Here is a 19,642-nt window from a genome sequence, read left to right on the forward strand (position 1 = left end):
GCATCGGAGATAGATATTTGTGGAGTTTATCTTTTATATTGGGTTTCTGCAGAGTGAAAACTTTTTTCCTGAGTGAGATGACCATTGTTGGAGAGGAAGAGTTTTCCTCTGCCTTTCTAGGTTCTTTGGCTGGTCTAAAAGTGACACAAGACAGATTAACAGGAGGAAATCAGACAGTCGTTGAACGACATAAATACCTCCTGCATACATAGGAGAGACCTGGGAAAATGAAGTAGCTCCCCGAAATGGCCAAAGCCATCATCTTAAATACCACCTCCAGCTAAAGACATAGGAGATGTGGGGGGTGGGTGTGGGGGGTGATCGGGAAAAACACTGTAAACAAGGCGAGAGTGTTGTGTAGATTGAAGTCCAGCCTTCTCCACAGACGAGTTTCTAGACAGTTAAGAGTCACCCCCATCTTCCTGGTGGTGAGGGAGACACCTTTACTCATGGAGATTACCCTTTTATGTGGAAATATCTCATAAAAGGAAAACTTCTGGGTTTTCAGAGCTTCTCCTACCTGCAGCTTCTTAAAAATAACCAGCTTAAAATAATCTATATGCCAAAGAGGCATATTTGCGGGTGGCAAAATTTGCTCCCCTGCACCATTGATGCCCTTGACAAAGCTTTAGCGAGCACGAGGCACGAGGCACTAGGTCTAGGTGTTGGTGGAAAGCTTGCAAAGCAGCTGTGGTCTTTTTTTTTTTTTTTAAGATTTCTTTGAAAGACAGGGAAGAGGGGGAGGGGCAGAGAGAGAGAGAATCTCCAGCAGGCTCCCCACTGAGCACAGAACCCCATGGGGGGCTCCATCCCATAACGCCAAGATCATGACCCAAGCTGAAACCATGAGTCACACGCTCAGCCGACTGAGCCACCAAGGCGCCCGAAGCAGCTGTGGTCTTTGCCTGCAGGGTGTGGATCTGTTCCTTGGTTAACTCCTGAAGCACTTTCTGAATATGATGACATTGAGGGGCACCTGGCTGGCTCAGTCGGAAGAGCACCCAATTCTTGGTCTCGAGGTTGTGAGTTCGAACCCCACGCTGGGTGTGGAGATTACTTAAAAATAAGTCCCTTAAATACGGTGACATTGGGCACCTGGGTGGCTCAGCGGTTGGGCATCTCCCTTCAGCCCAGGGCGTGACCCCAGGGTCCAGGGATATAGTCCCCCATCGGGCTCCCCGCAGGAGCCTTCTTCTCCCTCTGCCTGTGTCTCTGCCTCTCTGTGTCTCTCATGAATGAATAAATAAAAATCTTTTTTTTTTTTAATTTTTTTTTTTTTTTTTATTTTTTAAATTTTTTTATTTATTTATGATAGTCACAGAGAGAGAGAGAGGCAGAGACACAGGCGGAGGGAGAAGCAGGCTCCATGCACCGGGAGCCTGACGTGGGATTCGATCCCGGGTCTCCAGGATCGCGCCCTGGGCCAAAGGCAGGCGCCAAACCGCTGCGCCACCCAGGGATCCCGAATAAATAAAAATCTTAAAATAAAATACATACCAGAGCGATTCCATGTTTTAACGTAAAACAACACCCTAAAAGTTGTAGAAAATAGAGGTGACTTATTTGTAAAATTGTTTCCGTATTTTTTAGCCTCATTTAAAAAAAAAAAAACCTGTAAATGCTAATATGGCCATCAAAATAATCATAGATTCTGAGTCAGGGGAGACCATCTGGCTATTAAAATGTGAAAGCAAACAGCCAGAAAACTTTGTTGGCCTGTGATGCTGGGTCAGCAACTGGGATACTCAGTTCCTTCCAAGAAATAAGATGATCGGGACAGGGACAGTAGCGGACAGACCGCAGGTGAAGGATGTAAAAGGCAGTTTATAGAAGAGGAACAAATGGTTAGAGCACCACGGACCTTGCTCAGCCTGGGGGAAGGGGGGGGAAGGGAGAGGGGATGCAGCACCCCGGGGGCTGGGGGTCAGCCTGGGCCATCTGCCCTAGGAGGGGGTGCTGGCTGCTGCCCCAGGGTCGTGAAATCCAGCTGGCCGCGTCCACGCAGTGGGCTGTAGTCCTGGGGTCACCCCTCCGCGCTGTCACCCGGGACCGGGTCACAGGCCCCGCGAGGGTGCCTGCCTCCTGCACTCCCTGCAGGCTGAGCCTCCAAGCCTTCCTGGTTCCCGCTGTGGCCCTTGCTTCCCTGTGTGGTCTGTTAGACTGTGAGACTCAACCAAGTCGATTTAAAGATCGAGTTGGCTTTATTCGAGGAGTCCTGAATCGGGGAGCATCCCATCCAACCACAGAAAGACTCCAGAAGGCTGAGTGGAAGGTTTTCTAAAGGCAGGAAGGGGGTGGAAAAGGAAATTATTAGTGAAGAATGAATGCATTGTTTTCAGGCAGGGTTGTGCCCCTACCGGACTGGGCAGGAGGCCTGGGTGGGCTCTATCTCCTACAGAGAGTGTCCGGGAGGGACGGGCAGGGGTGTGGGGCGGCGGGCAGGAGGAAGGAGGGGTCAGCGAAAGGGGGAAATCAGAGCAGGAGAGGACAGCAAGGAGGCGTCCTGGCTGTGGCTGCTGTGGCTGAGTGACAAGAGGAGGCGTCTTACCATGCGGTGGCAGGGAGGATGGGTTTGGGGTCTGGGTGTTCGGAAGGCCCAGGGGCAAAGGGGGCAAGGCAAGTCTGAGCAAGTTTAGGATTGGCTGGTTTGCACGACCTTGGTGGTCTCTGGGCTATTGGGGTGTCACTAGTCATTTAGTGCCTGGCCCTGGGGCAATGAGGGAGGTGGGTGTGGGTGTGGGCTCTGGGTTGGTTGATTTGCAAATGAGAGGGAGGGAGGGAGGGAGCCAGCCCTGGGAGGGGCAGCTCCAAGTTTAGCAAGGACCCTAAACTCTCAAAGCATCATAAGCAGCAGAAAATAAAAAACAGGAGTCATCCCAGAGGCCGTTGCAGGCTGAGGTTGGCGGCCAGGCTTGGGCTTTTGTCCTGGGCGAGCAACTCTCCGGCCACTTGCAGCCAGTGCAGGCCCAGGGAATCCTGTGGAATGGACGAAGCCATCTTATTAGGGGTTTAGTGTCTTTCAGGCTTCTCCTCCAGGAAGCCTTCCAGGCTCGGGGCCACCTCTGAGATCCCAGCGCCTTTGTCACTGGCGCTTCCCACAGGCTAAAAACCCGTCGTGGTCTCCCCCTCTTACGAAACCCAAACCTTTGGCTGCTGTGGGAGGAACAGGTCTCGCTCTCTTGCTCCTTGTCCCTGCGCTGAGGTCCCCTAGGTGCCCCCATAAGTTGGTGGGCAGCTTGACCGAAGCCAGCCTGCGGCGGGCTGAGAGCCATCAGGAGACCCAGTGACATGCGGGTGCTGGACCCTCGGCCCAGACGTGGGCGGGGCTCCCAGGGGCGGCTCTGGGCCCTGACCTGGAACCTGCCCCCCTCCCCGCTCTCCAGTGGCCCTGGGCCCCCCACACCTGCCGAATTACCATCCGCACGTTAGCAAATATTTTAGTGCTCTGTACACCCACAGACCTTGGAGGACTGTGGACTGTTTTTTTTTTTTTTAAGTTTTATTTAAGTTATCTCCACACCCCATGTGGGGCTCGAACTCACAACCCTGAGGTCGAGGATTGCATGCTCTTCTGACTGAGCTAGCCAGTCAGTTGACCTTTTTAAATATTTTTTTTTATTTTTAATTTTTTAAAAAGATTTTATTTATTTATTCATGAGAGACACAGAGCGAGAGGCAGAGATGCAGGCAGAGGGAGAAGCAGGCTCCCTCTGGGGAGCCCATTACGGGACTCTGTCCCAGAACCCTGGGGTCACGCCCTGAGCCAAAGTCAGACGCTCCACCCCTGAGCCACCCAGGTGCCCCTATTAAAGATTTTATTTATTTATGTATTTATTTATTCATTTGAGAGTGAGCGAGCAAGGGGAGGGGCAGAGGGACAGCAGGCTGCATCCCAGGACCCCGGGATCCTGACCTGAGCCAAAATCAAGAGAACTGCCCAAGTGCCCTTGACCTCCCGCTTAGAGGACCCTGAAAGCCTCCTTCCTGCCACCAGGAGGGCAGCAGGTGTCAGTTGTCATTCAGGCCAGGAAATCCCCCTGCAGGACGCAGCGCTGGCGCGGCTCCGTGTATCCTGCAGGGTTGTCGGGCCAGGACCTGACCCAGGACGAGGCCGCCGCACCCCATGCGTAAGCAACTGCCGCGTTCCTCCCTCACTGTCCCCGGCGAGTCTACCCGGGCCTGGAGTGGGTGGTGGGTCCCGCGTCCACACTGCATTTCAGGGGATTTACGGGCCACCAGCACTCGATGGGACTGACCAGCGAGCACGGGCCTCCGAACAGGGACCTCCAGGCCTGAAAGGCCCTGAATGGAACACCTGCGATGTAGGCTGTGATCCGGGAGGCCCCGTGTGATCCGGGAGGCCGTGTGTGATCCGGGAGGCCGCGTGTGATCCGGGAGGCCGCGTGTGATCCGGGAGGCCCCGTGTGATCCGGGAGGCCGCGTGTGATCCGGGAGGCCGCGTGTGATCCGGGAGGCCGCGTGTGATCCGTGGAGGCCCCGTGTGATCCGTGGAGGCCCCGTGTGATCCGGGAGGCCCCGTGTGATCCGGGAGGCCGTGTGTGATCCGTGGAGGCCCCGTGTGATCCATGGAGGCCCCGTGTGATCCGTGGAGGCCGCGTGTGATCCGTGGAGGCCGTGTGTGATCCGTGGAGGCCCCGTGTGATCCGGGAGGCCCCGTGTGATCCGGGAGGCCCCGTGTGATCCGTGGAGGCCGTGTGTGATCCGTGGAGGCCCCGTGTGATCCGGGAGGCCGTGTGTGATCCGTGGAGGCCCCGTGTGATCCGGGAGGCCGCGTGTGATCCGTGGAGGCCCCGTGTGATCCGTGGAGGCCGCGTGTGATCCGTGGAGGCCGTGTGTGATCCGTGGAGGCCCCGTGTGATCCGGGAGGCCCCGTGTGATCCGTGGAGGCCGTGTGTGATCCATGGAGGCCCCGTGTGATCCGGGAGGCCCCGTGTGATCCGGGAGGCCCCGTGTGATCTGTGGAGGCCGCGTGTGATCCGTGGAGGCCGTGTGTGATCCGTGGAGGCCCCGTGTGATCCGGGAGGCCCCGTGTGATCCGGGAGGCCGCGTGTGATCCGGGAGGCCCTGTGTGATCCGGGAGGCCCCGTGTGATCCGTGGAGGCCCCGTGTGATCCGGGAGGCCCCGTGTGATCTGTGGAGGCCGTGTGTGATCCGGGAGCCGCGTGTGATCCGGGAGGCCCTGTGTGATCCGGGAGGCCCCGTGTGATCCGTGGAGGCCCTGTGTGATCCGTGGAGGCTGCGTGTGATCCGGGAGGCCCCATGTGATCCGTGGAGGCCCCGTGTGATCCGGGAGGCCCTGTGTGATCCGGGAGGCCCCGTGTGATCCGTGGAGGCCCTGTGTGATCCGTGGAGGCTGCGTGTGATCCGGGAGGCCCCATGTGATCCGTGGAGGCCCCGTGTGATCCGGGAGGCCGCGTGCGCTCTGTCACACGCAGGCAGCGTGCTTCTAGGGATGCGCCATCGGGAGGAACTCGGGGGAGGCTCTCAGCTTCGATCTGGCAGAAGGAAGCGCGTGGCCTGCAGGGCTCGGCTGTGGGGCCTGCAGCGCCGTCCACCACCCGCGGCCACGTGTGTCTCTGCTTCAGTCTTCCCAAGATGAAGACGTGGGCAGGTGTGACAGGAGGGGGTTCGGTCAGGCAACGCTCGACGCACTTGAGACATTGGAAGGAAACCGGAGGAAGATGTTGGGAGCCTGTAGTGACCCTAGAAATAAAATTAGTGTCTCTTTTTCTGTTTAGAAAAGAAGGAGAGGAGGAAGGAAGAGGAAGAAGCAGAATGCCTTCACTTCCGCAGAGCCGGGCTCCTTGTCCGAGGCCCCCTCTGTCCCCTGTAGCGTCTCCTTGCTTGCAGACCCTGGGGCCTGGGACACAGCCCCACCCCAAGGCCAGGCTCCACAAGGTGCTCCTTCCAGCCAGCCGAGCCAGCCCCCGGGCACCGTCCCGAGCCCACTGGAGGGTGCTGGGCCCCCAGGGCCCCCAGGGCCCCCAGGGCACGCCGAGGTTGGAGGGAGCCCTCTGCCGGACCAGACTGCAGGGAGTGCCCCCCAGAATGGGAAGGGCCGTGACACCCCCAGCCCCTCCAAAGGGGTGGGGGCCACCGCCTCTGCCAGTAAAGACTGTCCTGGGAAGGAAGATGCCTCCCGGGAACTCCTGCTGCCTGAGTCCAAACGGGGCCCTGAGCCCAGGAAAGAACCACAGACCCCCAGGCAGGAGGCTGGGGCCTGCGCCTCCGGGGTGAGTTGTTGGGGGTGATGAGCAGGTCCGTGTCACCTCCCCCTGAGCTGCTGATCCCTCTCGCCTGGCTGGTGGCACAACTGACCCTTCCCTGGTGGCAGATGCTGACCCTTCTCTGGTGTAGACGCCGACCTTCCCTGGTGGCAGACACTGACCCTTCCCTGGTGGCAGACGCCGACCTTCCCTGGTGGCAGACGCTGACCCTTCCCTGGTGGCAGACGCCGACCCTTCCCTGGTGGCAGACGCTGACACTTCTCTGGTGTAGACGCCGACCTTCCCTGGTGGCAGACACTGACCCTTCTCTGGTGTAGACGCCGACCTTCCCTGGTGGCAGACACTGACCCTTCCCTGGTGGCAGACACCGACCCTTCCCTGGTGGCAGATCCTGACTCTTCCCTGGTCGTAGACGCCGACCCTTCCCTGGTGGCAGACACTGTCCCTTCTCTGGTGTAGACGCTGACCTTCCCTGGTGGCAGACGCTGACCCTTCCCTGGTGGCAGATGCTGACCCTTCCCTGGTCGTAGACGCTGACCCTTCCCTGGTGGCAGACGCTGACCCTTCTCTGGTGTAGACGCCAACCCTTCCCTGGTGGCAGACGCTGACCCTTCTCTGGTGTAGACGCCAACCCTTCCCTGGTGGCAGATGCTGACCCTTCCCTGGTGGCAGACACCGACCCTTCCCTGGTGGCAGATGCTGACCCTTCTCTGGTGTAGACGCTGACCCTTCCCTGGTGGCAGACGCCGACCCTTCCCTTGTGGCAGATGCCGACCCTTCCCTGGTGGCAGATGCTGACCCTTCTCTGGTGTAGACGCTGACCCTTCCCTGGTGGCAGACACCGATCCTTCCCTGGTGGCAGATGCTGACCCTTCCCTGGTCGTAGACGCTGACCCTTCCCTGGTCGTAGACGCCGACCCTTCCCTGGTGGCAGATGCTGACCCTTCCCTGGTGGCAGACGCTGACTCTTCCCTGGTGGCAGATGCTGACCCTTCCCTGGTGGCAGATGCTGACTCTTCCCTGCTGGCAGATGCTGACCCTTCCCTGGTCTTAGATGCCGACCCTTCCCTGTTGGCAGATGCTGACCCTCCCGCCATCAGGGCGTCACCCAGGCCCTGACGTTTGGGGTTTCTGTCTCCTCCAGGAAATTGCCGCTGCGGCCCAGCCGGCTCAGCCAGTGGGAGGGGCTGGCGAGAAAGATAAAGCCAAGGCCAAGACTCAGAAACTGAACCAGCCGCCAGCAGGCACCCCTGCTCCCCCAGAACACCACCAGGTAGGGTGCCTGGTTCTTGGAAGCCTCCCGGTCCTGCCCTTTGTCCCACCACCTGCTCTTTCAAACCCCGTTCTCTCCAAAGTTCATCCTTCATTCACTCATTCAGTGATTCTCTTTTGGGGGCCATGGATACAGCCACAAAGGAGACCTGGCTCCTGCCATCATGGCTCACATTCTACTACAGAGGGAAAGACAAAAAGCAAAGTCAGGCATGGGGAGAGCCACGGAGAAGAGCAGGGGGAGGGTGGAGGGTGCTGAAAATGGGTGCTGGGAGCACGTCGCCAGGCAAGGCCCCCCCAAGGAGGTTCAGGTGGAGCAGAGATCTGAAAGAGTGAGGGCCAAGCCATGCCACTCTCTGAGAACATGTCCCAGGCAATAGCAGCAGATGCAAAGGCCCTGCGGCAGAGTGTGGTGGGCCCATTCAGGGAACAATAAGAAAGCCAGTGCCCCCAGGAGCAAGTGAGGGGAAGAGGGTCACAGCGGGGCTCTTGGAGGCTGTGGTCCGTGGGTCAGAGGGCTTCAGAAGGTTCTGAGGAGGGAAGGGACACAACTGTTCTAGCCGTCGTGACAGCTGTTGGCTGGAGCAGGGCAAGTGTGGAAGCTGGTTGTAAAGATTGGGGCTCGGTTACTTGTTCCAGACAGCTGAACCCAAGAAGAAGATGGCCAGCCCTGCGGACGAAGCAGGTGGAAGTGAGAAGGCCAAGCCAGGGGGTCCAAAGAAACCAGAAGGGAATAACAAGAGTTGCGTGGCCACCACGAAAAATGAGAAGGAGCAACGGGACCTCAAAGCCAGAGGGAGTGAGGTTATGGGGAGGTAGGTGTGAGCACTGGGCCCCGGGGCACAGGCACCGCCTCCCAGACCACCCCCACCCTGGGCGGGAGATGGAGAGTCCCAGGCTACTGCCCTTCTTGGTGACCCTTCTTGGGGAAACGGGGCACCTGCTCAGGGCGCAGACTGGGGAGCATCCTGCGTCCCCATTCCTCGCCTGGTTCAGTGCTCCTGGGGCCTCGGGGCCTACCAGGACCTCGGAGGGCCCGGTTGGGGTGGGGGAGGAGAGGCTGGCATGTCCCCGAGTGCTCATCAGCCCCCTCCCACCACTGCCCCCAGCCCTTCAGAGCTGGGCAGGGAGAGCCCCCGGCCTTGCAGGGGGATGCCCCCCTTCCTCGCCACCCCACTGTGGAGGGAGGCACAGTAGGACCCCGTGGTATGGTGTTTGTTTGGAGCGTGGACGCTCTCGCACTGGGCCAGGTCGAGAAGCGAGGATCCTGTTGTGCATGTGCGTGTGCTTGTGTGTGCAGGTGCAGGGGTGCAGGGGGTGCGGGGGAAGACCTGAAGCTCATGAGCGCTTTCTTTTCTGGCTTTCCTCCAGCAGCCCCCTGAGTGTCCAGGAAGGAGTCACCGTGTACTTCCACGCCATCATTCCTAAGGACTGCAACGTGAACCTCAGCTCACAGCATGTGTATGTCAGGGGCGGAGAGGAATTTGGGAAGCTCAGATGGCAGAGGAACGTCTGTGAGATGCATTACACCAAGTGAGTGTGCGGAGGGCTTGCGGGGAGTCCCTCGGGGAAACATCCAGAACACCCAGTCTTCGAGATATACGGAGGCGATAATTCTTTTCAAGCTGATGACATTCTTTACACTCTTGGAAAATGACCGTTTCAAACAAGAGCTCCCCATAACATACTTTGTCCTCTGTCGCCATGGCCCATGGGATGTTGGTTCTACGTGCAGACTGTCTGGTCCATGAAGCATCCTCCTGCTCAGGAGTGAGGTGTAGCTTCAAGTCTGTGCTCCATGCAGTTTGAGGAGAGCTAAAATGTTCAAAATAGAATTTTTTTTCTTTTCTTTTCTTTCTTTTTTTTTTTTTTTGATGTGACTGGTGTCCCGTTTATTCAGAGACCTGCATGAGCACGGGTACCTCGTGGAAGGCTGTACCGTCCTTTCCAGGCAGCACGTGGATAAACCCATCCCCTACAAGTACGTCATCGTGGGCAGCAACGACTGCTGCGAGTACGAGTTTATCTACAAACAAAAGCAGAAACACGGCGACCACGTCAACCGTTGCCTGCACGTGAGGTCCCAGCTTCTGGCCTTGGGAGGTGAGTCGGGCGGGGCCTCTGGGCCGAGCTCAGGACTGCGGGCGCCAGGCCTCCCGGAGCGGCCTTCCTCTGCAGAGCAGGGCCCCTCGGCGGGTCCTCCTCGCCGGCCCCGGCCCCCCGCCCTCGGCTCTGCGTTGAGGAAACCCGAGTTTGGAAGCCGGAAAGTTGATCAGTGTAACAGAACCACTCATTTCCAAGGGGAATCCAGGAAAAGGATTTTTGCTAAAGGGGGAGACGGTGAAGCCGCTGGGGGTGAGGAGCTGAGCAGGGGAGGGGGCTGCAGGGGGCTGGCAGGAGGATGAGGCCAGAGCCGCGGGCACCCACCCCCTGCCCCGGAGACCACGAGTCAGACCCGCACCCACACCCGCACCCCTGCTGCTTGGCGTCCCCGCCGCCCTCCACGCTCTTCTCCTTTCTCCTGTTTATGTCTAATTGCTTCCTTATCTTGTCTTCTCTGTTGTCTCTTTGCTCTATTTTCCACTTGTTACATGCAGCGTATGTGTGGGGGGGTGCGTGTGTGGTGTGCGGGCTGTGGGACCGTGTCGTGTGGCTGTGGGGTGTGTGTAGCATGTGTGGCGGGTGTGGCGTTGTGCGGTGTGTAGGCGTACGTGGGACATGGGAGTGTGGGGGTGTGCGTGTGGTGAGTGTGGGCATGTAGGAGCGGTGGGGCTGACGTGTGTGGTGCGTGTGGTATGTGTATGGCGTGCGGGTGATGTGCGTGGCCTGTATGAATGTACGGTGCGTGTGAGTGTGGCGTGTGTGTCCTATGTAGCCACGATCGCCGCGGCTCCTGCTTTGGGAACTCACGCGGACCTTGTCTGTGGCCTGGCGCCCGGTCGGTGGTAGGTGTCCCCATGTGCCGAGCAAGGCCAGCAGCGTGCGGGGCCACTCGGATCTCTGCACGTCCTGTACGTGAAGCCTATTTGATCAAAAGGCCTTTCTGGAAGGGTTGGAGCGTCAGCTCCGGAGAGGAGAGCCTCCGTCCCTCCGTAACCGGGTGCTCCTCCCTGTAGCGCAGCCGTGAGCACCCTGGGGCTTCAGATGCCGCCCGGGCGGGGTGACCGTCAGGGCCTCGGGGGGCCGATGCCCGAGCCAGGCGGGCGGGATGGGGCTGAGGCCTGGTGACCATGGGAGGCCCTTCGCTGGCTTCCTGCGGGCCGGGGGGTCATGGCTGGAGCACAGGTGTGGGGTGCCCCGGTGGCTGACATCCCGGTGGACGGCTTGGGAAGGCATCTGGAAGGTGCCAGAACCCGGGAGAGGTTCGTGTTCTGCTCCCTATCGCGCAGCAGTGGCTCATCATAGAGGGACTTGAACAAATGCAGGTTTCCTTATTCCCAGCGCAGGTGAGGGGAGAGGTGGCTGTGCCCTTCCTCTCTGTGAGCGTCCCCGCCAGGGTGGGGCCCCCGGTGCAGCCCCGCGCCCCCAGAGACCCCGACAGCGGAGGGCTTGCTGGTGCCGGGCGGAGGGGGGCCTGCCGTCGCGCCCCCGCCTCTGCTCCCCCGCCTCCGCCCTCCCTGTTCCCTGGGCTTTCGTTGCTTGGTTTTGTTTGGTGGTTTCCCACGCTGCCCGGCCGTCCAAGCGGAGGCCCTTCACCGCCAGCACTCATCCCGGTTGCTGCTGGGAGACTGACTTTTGTCACCTTGACCTGTCTTCTCTATTCACGTTTTCATGCCCGTTTGGGGGTATTTTTTCCTAACCTTCAAGATTGTCTTTCTCTTTTCTCTAGTGGGTTGGAAATGTCAACGTTTCATCTCCTTTCTTCTGGTAGATTCTGAGAGACCCAAGACCTCTGATGCAACAACCCCCCCTCCCCGACCCCCGCAATCCCGGGGTCAGTGGTGTCCCCTGCTCCGAGCCCGGGGACACTCCCTCCTCCTCTGTGATGTGGGCCCGGCCAGGCCAGCAGCTTACCGGGGCCTCTGGAGGCAGGTCACAGGGGGCAGGAGAAGCAGTGACTCCAAACAGTAATTTCGGGTCCTCGCGGGGCCTGCAGGGCTGGGGTGAGCGGGCACCTCCGTGCCTGCAGCGAGATGCGCAGAGCACCTGCTCTTCCGGACACCTGCGCGTTCTGAACTTTGCGGCTGATTCTGTGTGTTCGTGTCGCCTCTGGCATCTTAGTGACCGCTTGGTCTTGTCATTCTGTGCAGCCGGCTTTGCTGGGTCTCCTAGCTCCAGTCTAGGAGCAGTCACGTTCTCAGCCCTTGCTCTGCATCCAGGGCTCTGTCTTGTGTGTCGTGGGGCCCACACTGTCCTTAATGGAGGGGGCGTCACGGTTCCCAGTACAGAGGACACCAAGCACTGGCACCCAGTGACCTACAGCATGGTGCTCGGGCGCTAGCCAGGGCAGTTTGGGGAGAGAATCCTTAACCTCGGCGCCATCGTTCTCTAAGGAACCCGTGTACCAACCGCACTGAGCCATCGGTTCAATCAAGACACGTTTGGAGTCTTTCCAGGGCAGCTGAATCATGTGACCTTGGGTCCCCCTCTATCACCGCGGGGCGACAAGGGTCCGTGTCCTAAACACAGCTGTGCTCCCACACGGGGCGGCTCGGGTGGCTCCTCCGCCGCGGGGACCGTTCCTTCCACTCTTCTGCCGGCGCCAGCGTGTGGGTCACCTCCCGGGTGGGGTCCCGGGGGGCGCGCTCGGGCGGCCCACAGTGTGGTGCTGTCCTGTCTTCGCTCCTAGACTGGCACCAGTATGACGACATGGTACGCATGGAGTCCCCGGGGAAGCTGCAGAAGCTCATGAGCTCCGTCACCGACGGCATAAGGAAGGACTTGGTGAGGGGGAAGCAGGTGGCCGCCACCCTCATGCTGGACAACATCTTCAGCCTCCTGAAGGCCTGGGGCACCATCAACCTCAGGAGCTTCTTCATGCAGTTCCAGCAGTTCTTCTCTGTGGTCAGGGTGCCCATGATCTACGAGGGCCAAGCGCAGCCCTGGCTCTCCCTGAAGTACGAGGAGAAGGAGGTACTGGCTTCAGGGGCGCGGCAGCTCCCCCAAGCTGGACACCACCCCACTTCCTACTGGACACACCCCGGGAGCCAGTGGCAGTGGCGGGACTGCCTGGGATCCTCCTCCTCCTGGGTTTCTTCCTTCTGGGCCCTCCTCCTCCCCCTCCCCTGCTCCCCCTTCACCCCGTCCCACCCTTAGTATCACCTCCCCTGGCCCCGCCCCCTCCCCTGACCCCACCCCTAGTCTCACCTCTCCTGGCTGCCCCTGCTCCCTCCTGCTCCTGCCCCTCCCCTGGCACCCCCTGCTCCCCCCTGCTGCCGCCCCCTCCCCTGTTCCCCCTCCTCCCCTGGCCCCGCCCCCATCCCCTGCTCCCACCTCCTCCCCTGGTCCCACCCCCAGTCTCACCTCACCTGGCCCCCCCCTGGCCCCCCCCACACAGACCCCCTCCCCCACCAAGCCTCTGGTAATATAGGGAGAATGGGACCCTCCTTTATCGCCCCTCTCCCACATGGTGGGATGGCTCTGGCAGTTTTGAGAAGAACCTGGGGCCATTTCTGAGTTGGCAGTTGGACCCTTGCAGGCGTCGAGAGCCCCTCCACCGTGCAGGGCTTCTGGACTGCACCATTGGTGGTGGCCCCCAACAAAGGCCCCGGGGCACCTGGGAGGCAGGGCAGTGGGGTGGCGCCTCCATGGAGCTGGCTCTGCCCCTTGGGGCCTTGGGCCCCCTCAGGCTGTTGTGACCCTGAGGACAAAGACGGGCCGGCCGTGCGGGCACCTCTGATGGCTTCAGCTCCATGGTTCTGTCTTCTCTTCTGGGATCAGGTGAAGAAACACCTGTGGGAGTATTTGAAAAAGCAAGCAGCGCCACTTCTGGAAAGTAGTGTGGACCCTCTGCCTGAGGACCACCCGGTGAAGAGTCCGTTGAGAATGGGCCTGATTGTCCTTTTTGCTGTGGAAAAATTTAACATTCCCTTATCAGACAGTGACCTGAGCATGCTCTGTACCCTTCTCTGCTCGAACATCAGGTCACCAGGTGATCTTCACAGTGACCTAAGTGACATCTTTGAAACATATCAGAGGTATGTATTGTGTGTGTGTCAAATGATTTTATAATGATTTTTAAAAAGATTTTATTTATTTATCATGAGAGGCACAGAGAGAGAGAGGGGCAGAGACCCGGGCAGAGGGAGAAGCAGGCTTCCTGGGGGGAGGTCGCTGTGGGCCTCGATCTCAGGACCCCGGGGTCATGCCCTGAGCCAAAGGCAGACAGATGCTCAACCACTGAACCACCCAGGCGTCCCCACACTACATTTTTAAGACAGAACGAAGGGTGGCAGATGTACAAAGGTTGCTGTTTCGAGCGTCCTGAGAGCTGGAAGCGGTAGCACCTTGCGATTGTAGGGAGAATGCCGGATGTTGTCTGCAGGCTTCTCCCTGCACTGGCAAAGTGGCTTTCTATCCGGGTTTATTGTTGCCAGACGGTCTGGGCTCATGGATCACACAGGCCCCCTGAACCTCAGCTGTCGAGGAGGGATATTTGCCGTGGGGCTTCAGGGAGGGACTGGCCAAGGCCCGGCGCTTCGCGGGGTGCTGAGGGCGCCCCGAGGTCCATCGCCCCGGTGCGACCATATTTCTCCTGGGGCTGGTTGCTATTTTCGAGTGCTCCTGAGTGTGAGGAGCCCTCAGCCCCTGGGCAAGATGCTGGCCGCCCCAGCTCACCGCCGCTCTCCGTTCCCCCCACAGCTGGCGAGAGGCCTTGGTTAACCTGTGCCAAAAATGCATGGAGCAAACAGTTGACCACTGGGTGCTCACCCTGCCCCTCCTGCACTACTGCATGGAGCTGTTCCTGCAAGGAAAGGACTGCAGGATGCAGCCTGAGGACACCTGGGCGGCCCTGGAAGGAATCTCTTTCTCAGAGTTTCGGGAAAAAAGGCCAGATCAGTAAGTTGCAGAGCTGCACTTCCATCTGTACATCTTAGAATAACAACTGTGCTTCTAGGACCTCCATGGGGCTCCCTGGGTGCACATGCCCCCACTTCTCGCGACGCTTCTTTTAAAACTACTCCTTTAATAAATTTTAAACATACAGGAAATGTAAAGAAGAATATTAAAAAAAAAAAATGGCTTGCATTCCCAGAGATAATCACTATTGTTCACACTTTGGTGGGCACATTTCCGGGGTTTTTGTCCAAACGCATGTTGGTGAGCACGTTAGGTGCTCAACAATAGTGACAAACGATTGGCTATTTATTCTGTTCTCCAACAGGCTTTTTTTTTCCACTTCATAGTATTCTGTGAGCACCTCCTCCTTGGTAAACGCCCAGCTACGTTGTTATAATGACCGCTCACCCATTAGAATTAATTTTTACGTAAGCAGGGACTGGGCATGTGGATTAGTTCTTATTTTTTCAGTCCGACTTGGTAAGCATGCGTGCTTTGACGAGCATCCTTATTCTCTCCCTGCCCAATCTTTTCCTCAAGATAAATCCCTGAAAGCGGGGCTGCTGGTCCAAGGCTCAGCGCATTGTACGTGCAAATCTCGAGGTGGTGAAATACCAGTCTCGAGGTGAGCAAAGCTTTCTTACAGAAGACAGAGAGCACAGTCTACCAACGAAAAGTGGTAAATTGAACTGAAGTACAAAAAAATCAAAACTAAAAAATACAGAAAGATGAACACTTGTGCTCCTTTGCAAGCAAACCCCCCCCCCGCCCGCCCGCCCGCCCGCCCGCCCACCTTGTCTTATGTCAGAGAAAGAAAGGATTCCAAGTCTCACCTGCTCCCACCCGTCCACCAACCCAGGACGCTCCTGCCTGTGGGTATTTAGGGATTAAGATGGCTAGATTAAGTTATTGCTTCTTCACTATTATTGGAACCTTTTGATGTTAAAGCCCAGTTAAGATGATATAATTGCATGTATTTTAAGTGGTGTCCAAACTCTCTCTTTTTTTTTTTTTTTTTTGAATAATAGCCCTTGGCTAACATCTTTCTTTTTTCTTTTTTCTTTTTAATTGGAGTTCAGTTTGCCAACATATAGCATAACACCCAGTGCTCATCCCGTCAAGTGCCCCCCTCAGTGCCCAGTCACCCCAACCCCCTGCCCACCTCCCCTTCCACTACCTCTTGGTTTCCCAGAGTTAGGAGTCTCTCATGTTCTGTCTCCCTCACTGATATTTTCACTCATTTTTTCTCCTTTCCCCTTTATTCCCTTTCACTATTGTTTATATTCCCCAAATGAATGAGACCATATAATGTTTGTCCTTCTCTGACTGACTTACTTCACTCAGCATAATACCCTCCAGTTCCATCCACGTCGAAGCACATGGTGGGTATTTGTCCTTTCTAATGGCTGAGGAATATTCCATTGTATACATAAACCACATCTTCTTCATCCATCACCTGTCGATGGACACCGAGGCTCCTTCCACAGTTTGGCTATTGTGGCCATTGCTGATAGAAACATCGGGGTGCAGGTGTCCTGCCATTTCACTGCATCTGAATCTTTGGGGTAAATCCCCAACAGTGCAATTGCTGGGTCGTAGGGCAGGTCTATTTTTAACTCTTTGAGGAACCTCCACACAGTTTTCCAGAGTGGCTGCACCAGGTCACATTCCCACCAACAGTGCAAGAGGGTTCCCCTTTCTCCGCATCCTCTCCAACATTTGCTATTTCCTGCCTTGTTAATTTTCCCCATTCTCCCTGGTGTGAGGTGGGATCTCATTGTGGTTTTGATTTGTATTTCCCTGATGGCCAGTGACATGGAGCATTTTCTCATGTGCTTGTTGGCCATGTCTAGGTCTTCCTCTGTGAAATGTCTGTTCATGTCTTTTGCCCATTTCATGATTGGACTGTTTGTTTCTTTGCCGTTGAGTTTAATAAGTTCTTTATAGATCCTGGATACTAGCCCTTGATCTGATAGGTCATTTTCAAATATCTTCTCCCATCTGTAGGTGTCCAAACTTTCTAGTAGAAATTTAGTTGTTAATAGTGTAAGATGGAAAACACCAGCCTTGACCTTTAAAATCCTGTCTTTCAGGCAAAAGTGGCCTTTACTGTGTTGTGAGCCTTTATCCACACGGCCTTCTTAGCCCTTGTGACTTCTTCTTTTTTTTTTTTTTTAAGTTTCTTTCTTTATTTATTTATTTGAGAGAAAGACAGAGAGGATGAGTGAGGAGGAGGGGCAGAGGGAGAGGGAGAAGCAGACTTTTCACTGAGCCGGGAGCTAGACTTGGGAACTCGATCCCAGGACCCCTGAGATCATGATTTGAGCCTAAGGCAGGCACTTAACCCACTGAACCACATAGGCACCCACCCCTGTGACTTCTGTGGCACCTTGGTTTATTTATTTTCTATTTCTTCTGGGGTCTCCAGTACGATGTCACAGAATCAGCATAATCTAAATACCTTTGCTGGGCTCACGTGGACCATTTGATCTGGAGCATTCACTTAATTCACTCATCAAAATGCTTAATTCATAAATCATTGAGGCCATGATGGAAAATTAATGATGGAACCACCGTGTAAGGCAGCGATCACTCTTGTGGGTGTGTATCCCAAGGAAATGAAATCAGTATCTTGGAGCCATATGGCAGTCACCTGTTCACTGCAGCATTATTCACAATAGCCAAGACACGGAAACAACCCAAGTGCCTATTGACCGGTGAATGGATTGCAAAGATGTGAGGTACACACAGGCGTGCACACACACACACCCACACAGGGGAACATGATATGTGTGATTTCACTTGTGTGGAATCTAAAAAAGTCAAACTCATAGAAACAGAGTAGCATGGAGGCTGCTGGCAGCGAGGGGATGGGGGGACATCGGGAGATGTTGGTCAGAGTACAGATTTCCAGCTGGAAGAGGAGTAAGTTTTGAGGCCTAATGCGCAGCATGGTGACATAGTTATCCTGGATGACGTGCTTCCAAGTAGCGGAGAGAGGAGATCTTCAGTGTTGTCAGCACGGAAGAGGAATTCTGGTTACGTGACACGGTGCAGGTGCTAGCTGATGCTTCGGTGAAGTGTATCAAGTCAGCACATCCTCGTCCGTGTTAAGCGTCCACAACGTTAGGCGTCCGTTACACCTCCATGAAGCCAGAAAAAGTGCTTAATTCTTAGTGCAGGTTTTTGCTGTGGGCAAATATCCACATCATGTAATTTGCCCTTTTTATCCTTTCTGGCGTAGATAGAGTTCAGTGGCACCCGGCACACTCATGTTGTTGTGCCGCCACCTTCCCTCCCCAGAGGCGTTCCCATGTTCCCAGACGGAAACTCTATTCCTACGAAGTCACATTTCTGTCTCCCCGTCCCCCCACCCCCTGGTAAGCACCATCCTACTTTCTGTCCCAAGAATCTGTGCACGCTAAGGACCTCATGTAAGTGGAGACAGGGGAGTGTCCCCTTGCAACCGCTGGTTTCACTCCGCATCGCGACCTCAAGTTTCATCCGTTTTGGTGAATTCTTACTATGTTATTGTTTGCTTTGCGTTTGATTCACTGCCTGGCATTGCAATTATCTTTAAAGTTTGAACTTGACAGGTCTCTTGGAACATGACTGTACTTACCCTGACTCCATCTGTGTTTGCTGATCCCAGCGCTGCTCTTCTGTCCCTGTTTTTGCTTACATAGGACACATCTGTTTAAGCTCATGAGCAAGTATAACCATCTGCTGAACGTAGACGCGTACCTGTTCCGGTCCTGGTTCAGTCTGGTGCCTCTGAGCAACTTGCTTGACTATATGGAGAACTTCGTGGAGTATCAGAGTGACGTCCCTGCTTGCATCCTGGACTGCCTTCAAGGGACTTGGTACCGGCTTCAACACTATACACAACTCTTCAAGAGACATCAGGAGGTCTGTTGTCTGATGTTCAGAACAGGCTGTCCTTGCTTCAGCAAATGCAGATCAGAAACTAGACTTTCAGGGCCTGGGATTCCTTTTTTTCTGAGATCTTGGCAGAGGGAAGCACTTAGAAGCCAGAAAAGAGGGCAGGACTGCTGTTTCTTATGGCTACGGGGTTGCTCTGTTTGTCATTACGCTGGGCAGTAGAGTTCTGGCCTCTGGACGGTCAGGCCATGTGTGTGCGCGAGTGTGGGTGCACGCGTGTGCGCGTCTAGTGGGGAGGGGGGGCCCACCCAGCTGCACTCTCTCTCATTGCATGGAGGTGCAGGAAACAGGTATAATGTTTATTCCTGAGTTTTATTTGTGAAAGATGTAAGCTTGGTTCTTGAGCACATCAAACTCATTTGTAGGGAGAAGAGAATCCTTCGTTTTGCCTTATTTAGATTGTTTTCTTTTTTTTTCTTTTCAATTCTGTTTTCACAAAGATGCTGGCGCTGTGATTAACTCTTTCCTATTTTTTTTCTTCACTGCCCCAGAACATTGGGAAGATATTAACGAAGCTGTTGGGCCTCCTGAATATTTGTCAGGACAAGTAAGTAGAAAAGTGAAACAGAGTCTCGGTGTTACACGATTACTCTCCGACTGAGTGACAGTGTCCCGTGTTTGCTATCGAAATCAGAAGGTCCTCGATATATATCCCACCTCCTTTTTGAGCTATTAACATCCTGGTTTGGTTGGGTTTGGTCTTAAGAGGAAAATAATAGGTATCAGCTGCTGAGATTTGGGTTATTTCCACTAGGCGTTTTTTCCTGTATGCATTTTCTTTATATATATATATATTTTAAACGATCACCATATCGCCTCTTCATGCTTGTGTTCTGCATTCCTCTGATGTTGGTCTTTGTATGTTTTTTGCAAGCCAGGCTGGTTGGAAGTAAAAAATCAAACGTGACTTCACATAGCTTTTTCTTTTTTTAATGTTTTATTTATTTATTCTTGAGAGACACAGAGAGAGAGAGGCAGAGACACAGGCAGAGGGAGGAGCAGGCTCCATGCAGGGAGCCCCACGTGGGACTCGATCCTGGGTCTCCAGGATCACGCCCTGGGCTGAAGGCGGCGCTAAACCGCTGAGCCACCCAGGCTGCCCTGACTTTACATAGTTATCTGAAAGCGTTTGCTCCTACAGACTTGTATGACCTCTGACAGCCCGAAGGGACATGGTATAG

The 19,642-nt window shown here is 55.8% G+C and overlaps 1 protein-coding gene across 5 annotated transcripts in view; it reads left to right on the top strand.

Annotated features, from left to right (window-relative positions):
* RNF213 (ring finger protein 213) overlaps positions 1 to 19,642 on the top strand; it is a 99,325-nt gene that overhangs the window by 13,135 nt on the left and 66,548 nt on the right. For 3 of the 5 annotated variants that reach the window (XM_041727183.1, XM_041727184.1, XM_041727185.1), the window contains exons 4-13: positions 5,760 to 6,254; positions 7,393 to 7,521; positions 8,160 to 8,335; positions 8,892 to 9,053; positions 9,421 to 9,623; positions 12,310 to 12,593; positions 13,401 to 13,657; positions 14,322 to 14,519; positions 18,206 to 18,428; positions 18,953 to 19,008. In XM_041727183.1, the coding sequence (XP_041583117.1) occupies positions 5,760 to 6,254; positions 7,393 to 7,521; positions 8,160 to 8,335; positions 8,892 to 9,053; positions 9,421 to 9,623; positions 12,310 to 12,593; positions 13,401 to 13,657; positions 14,322 to 14,519; positions 18,206 to 18,428; positions 18,953 to 19,008 (2,183 nt within the window). The remainder of the gene's footprint in view (positions 1 to 5,759; positions 6,255 to 7,392; positions 7,522 to 8,159; positions 8,336 to 8,891; positions 9,054 to 9,420; positions 9,624 to 12,309; positions 12,594 to 13,400; positions 13,658 to 14,321; positions 14,520 to 18,205; positions 18,429 to 18,952; positions 19,009 to 19,642) is intronic. The other 2 variants (XM_041727186.1, XM_041727187.1) reach the window with 2 other exon arrangements.

Source organism: Vulpes lagopus, chromosome 12 (genome assembly GCF_018345385.1).
Source record: "Vulpes lagopus strain Blue_001 chromosome 12, ASM1834538v1, whole genome shotgun sequence".
Taxonomy (NCBI): domain Eukaryota; kingdom Metazoa; phylum Chordata; class Mammalia; order Carnivora; family Canidae; genus Vulpes; species Vulpes lagopus.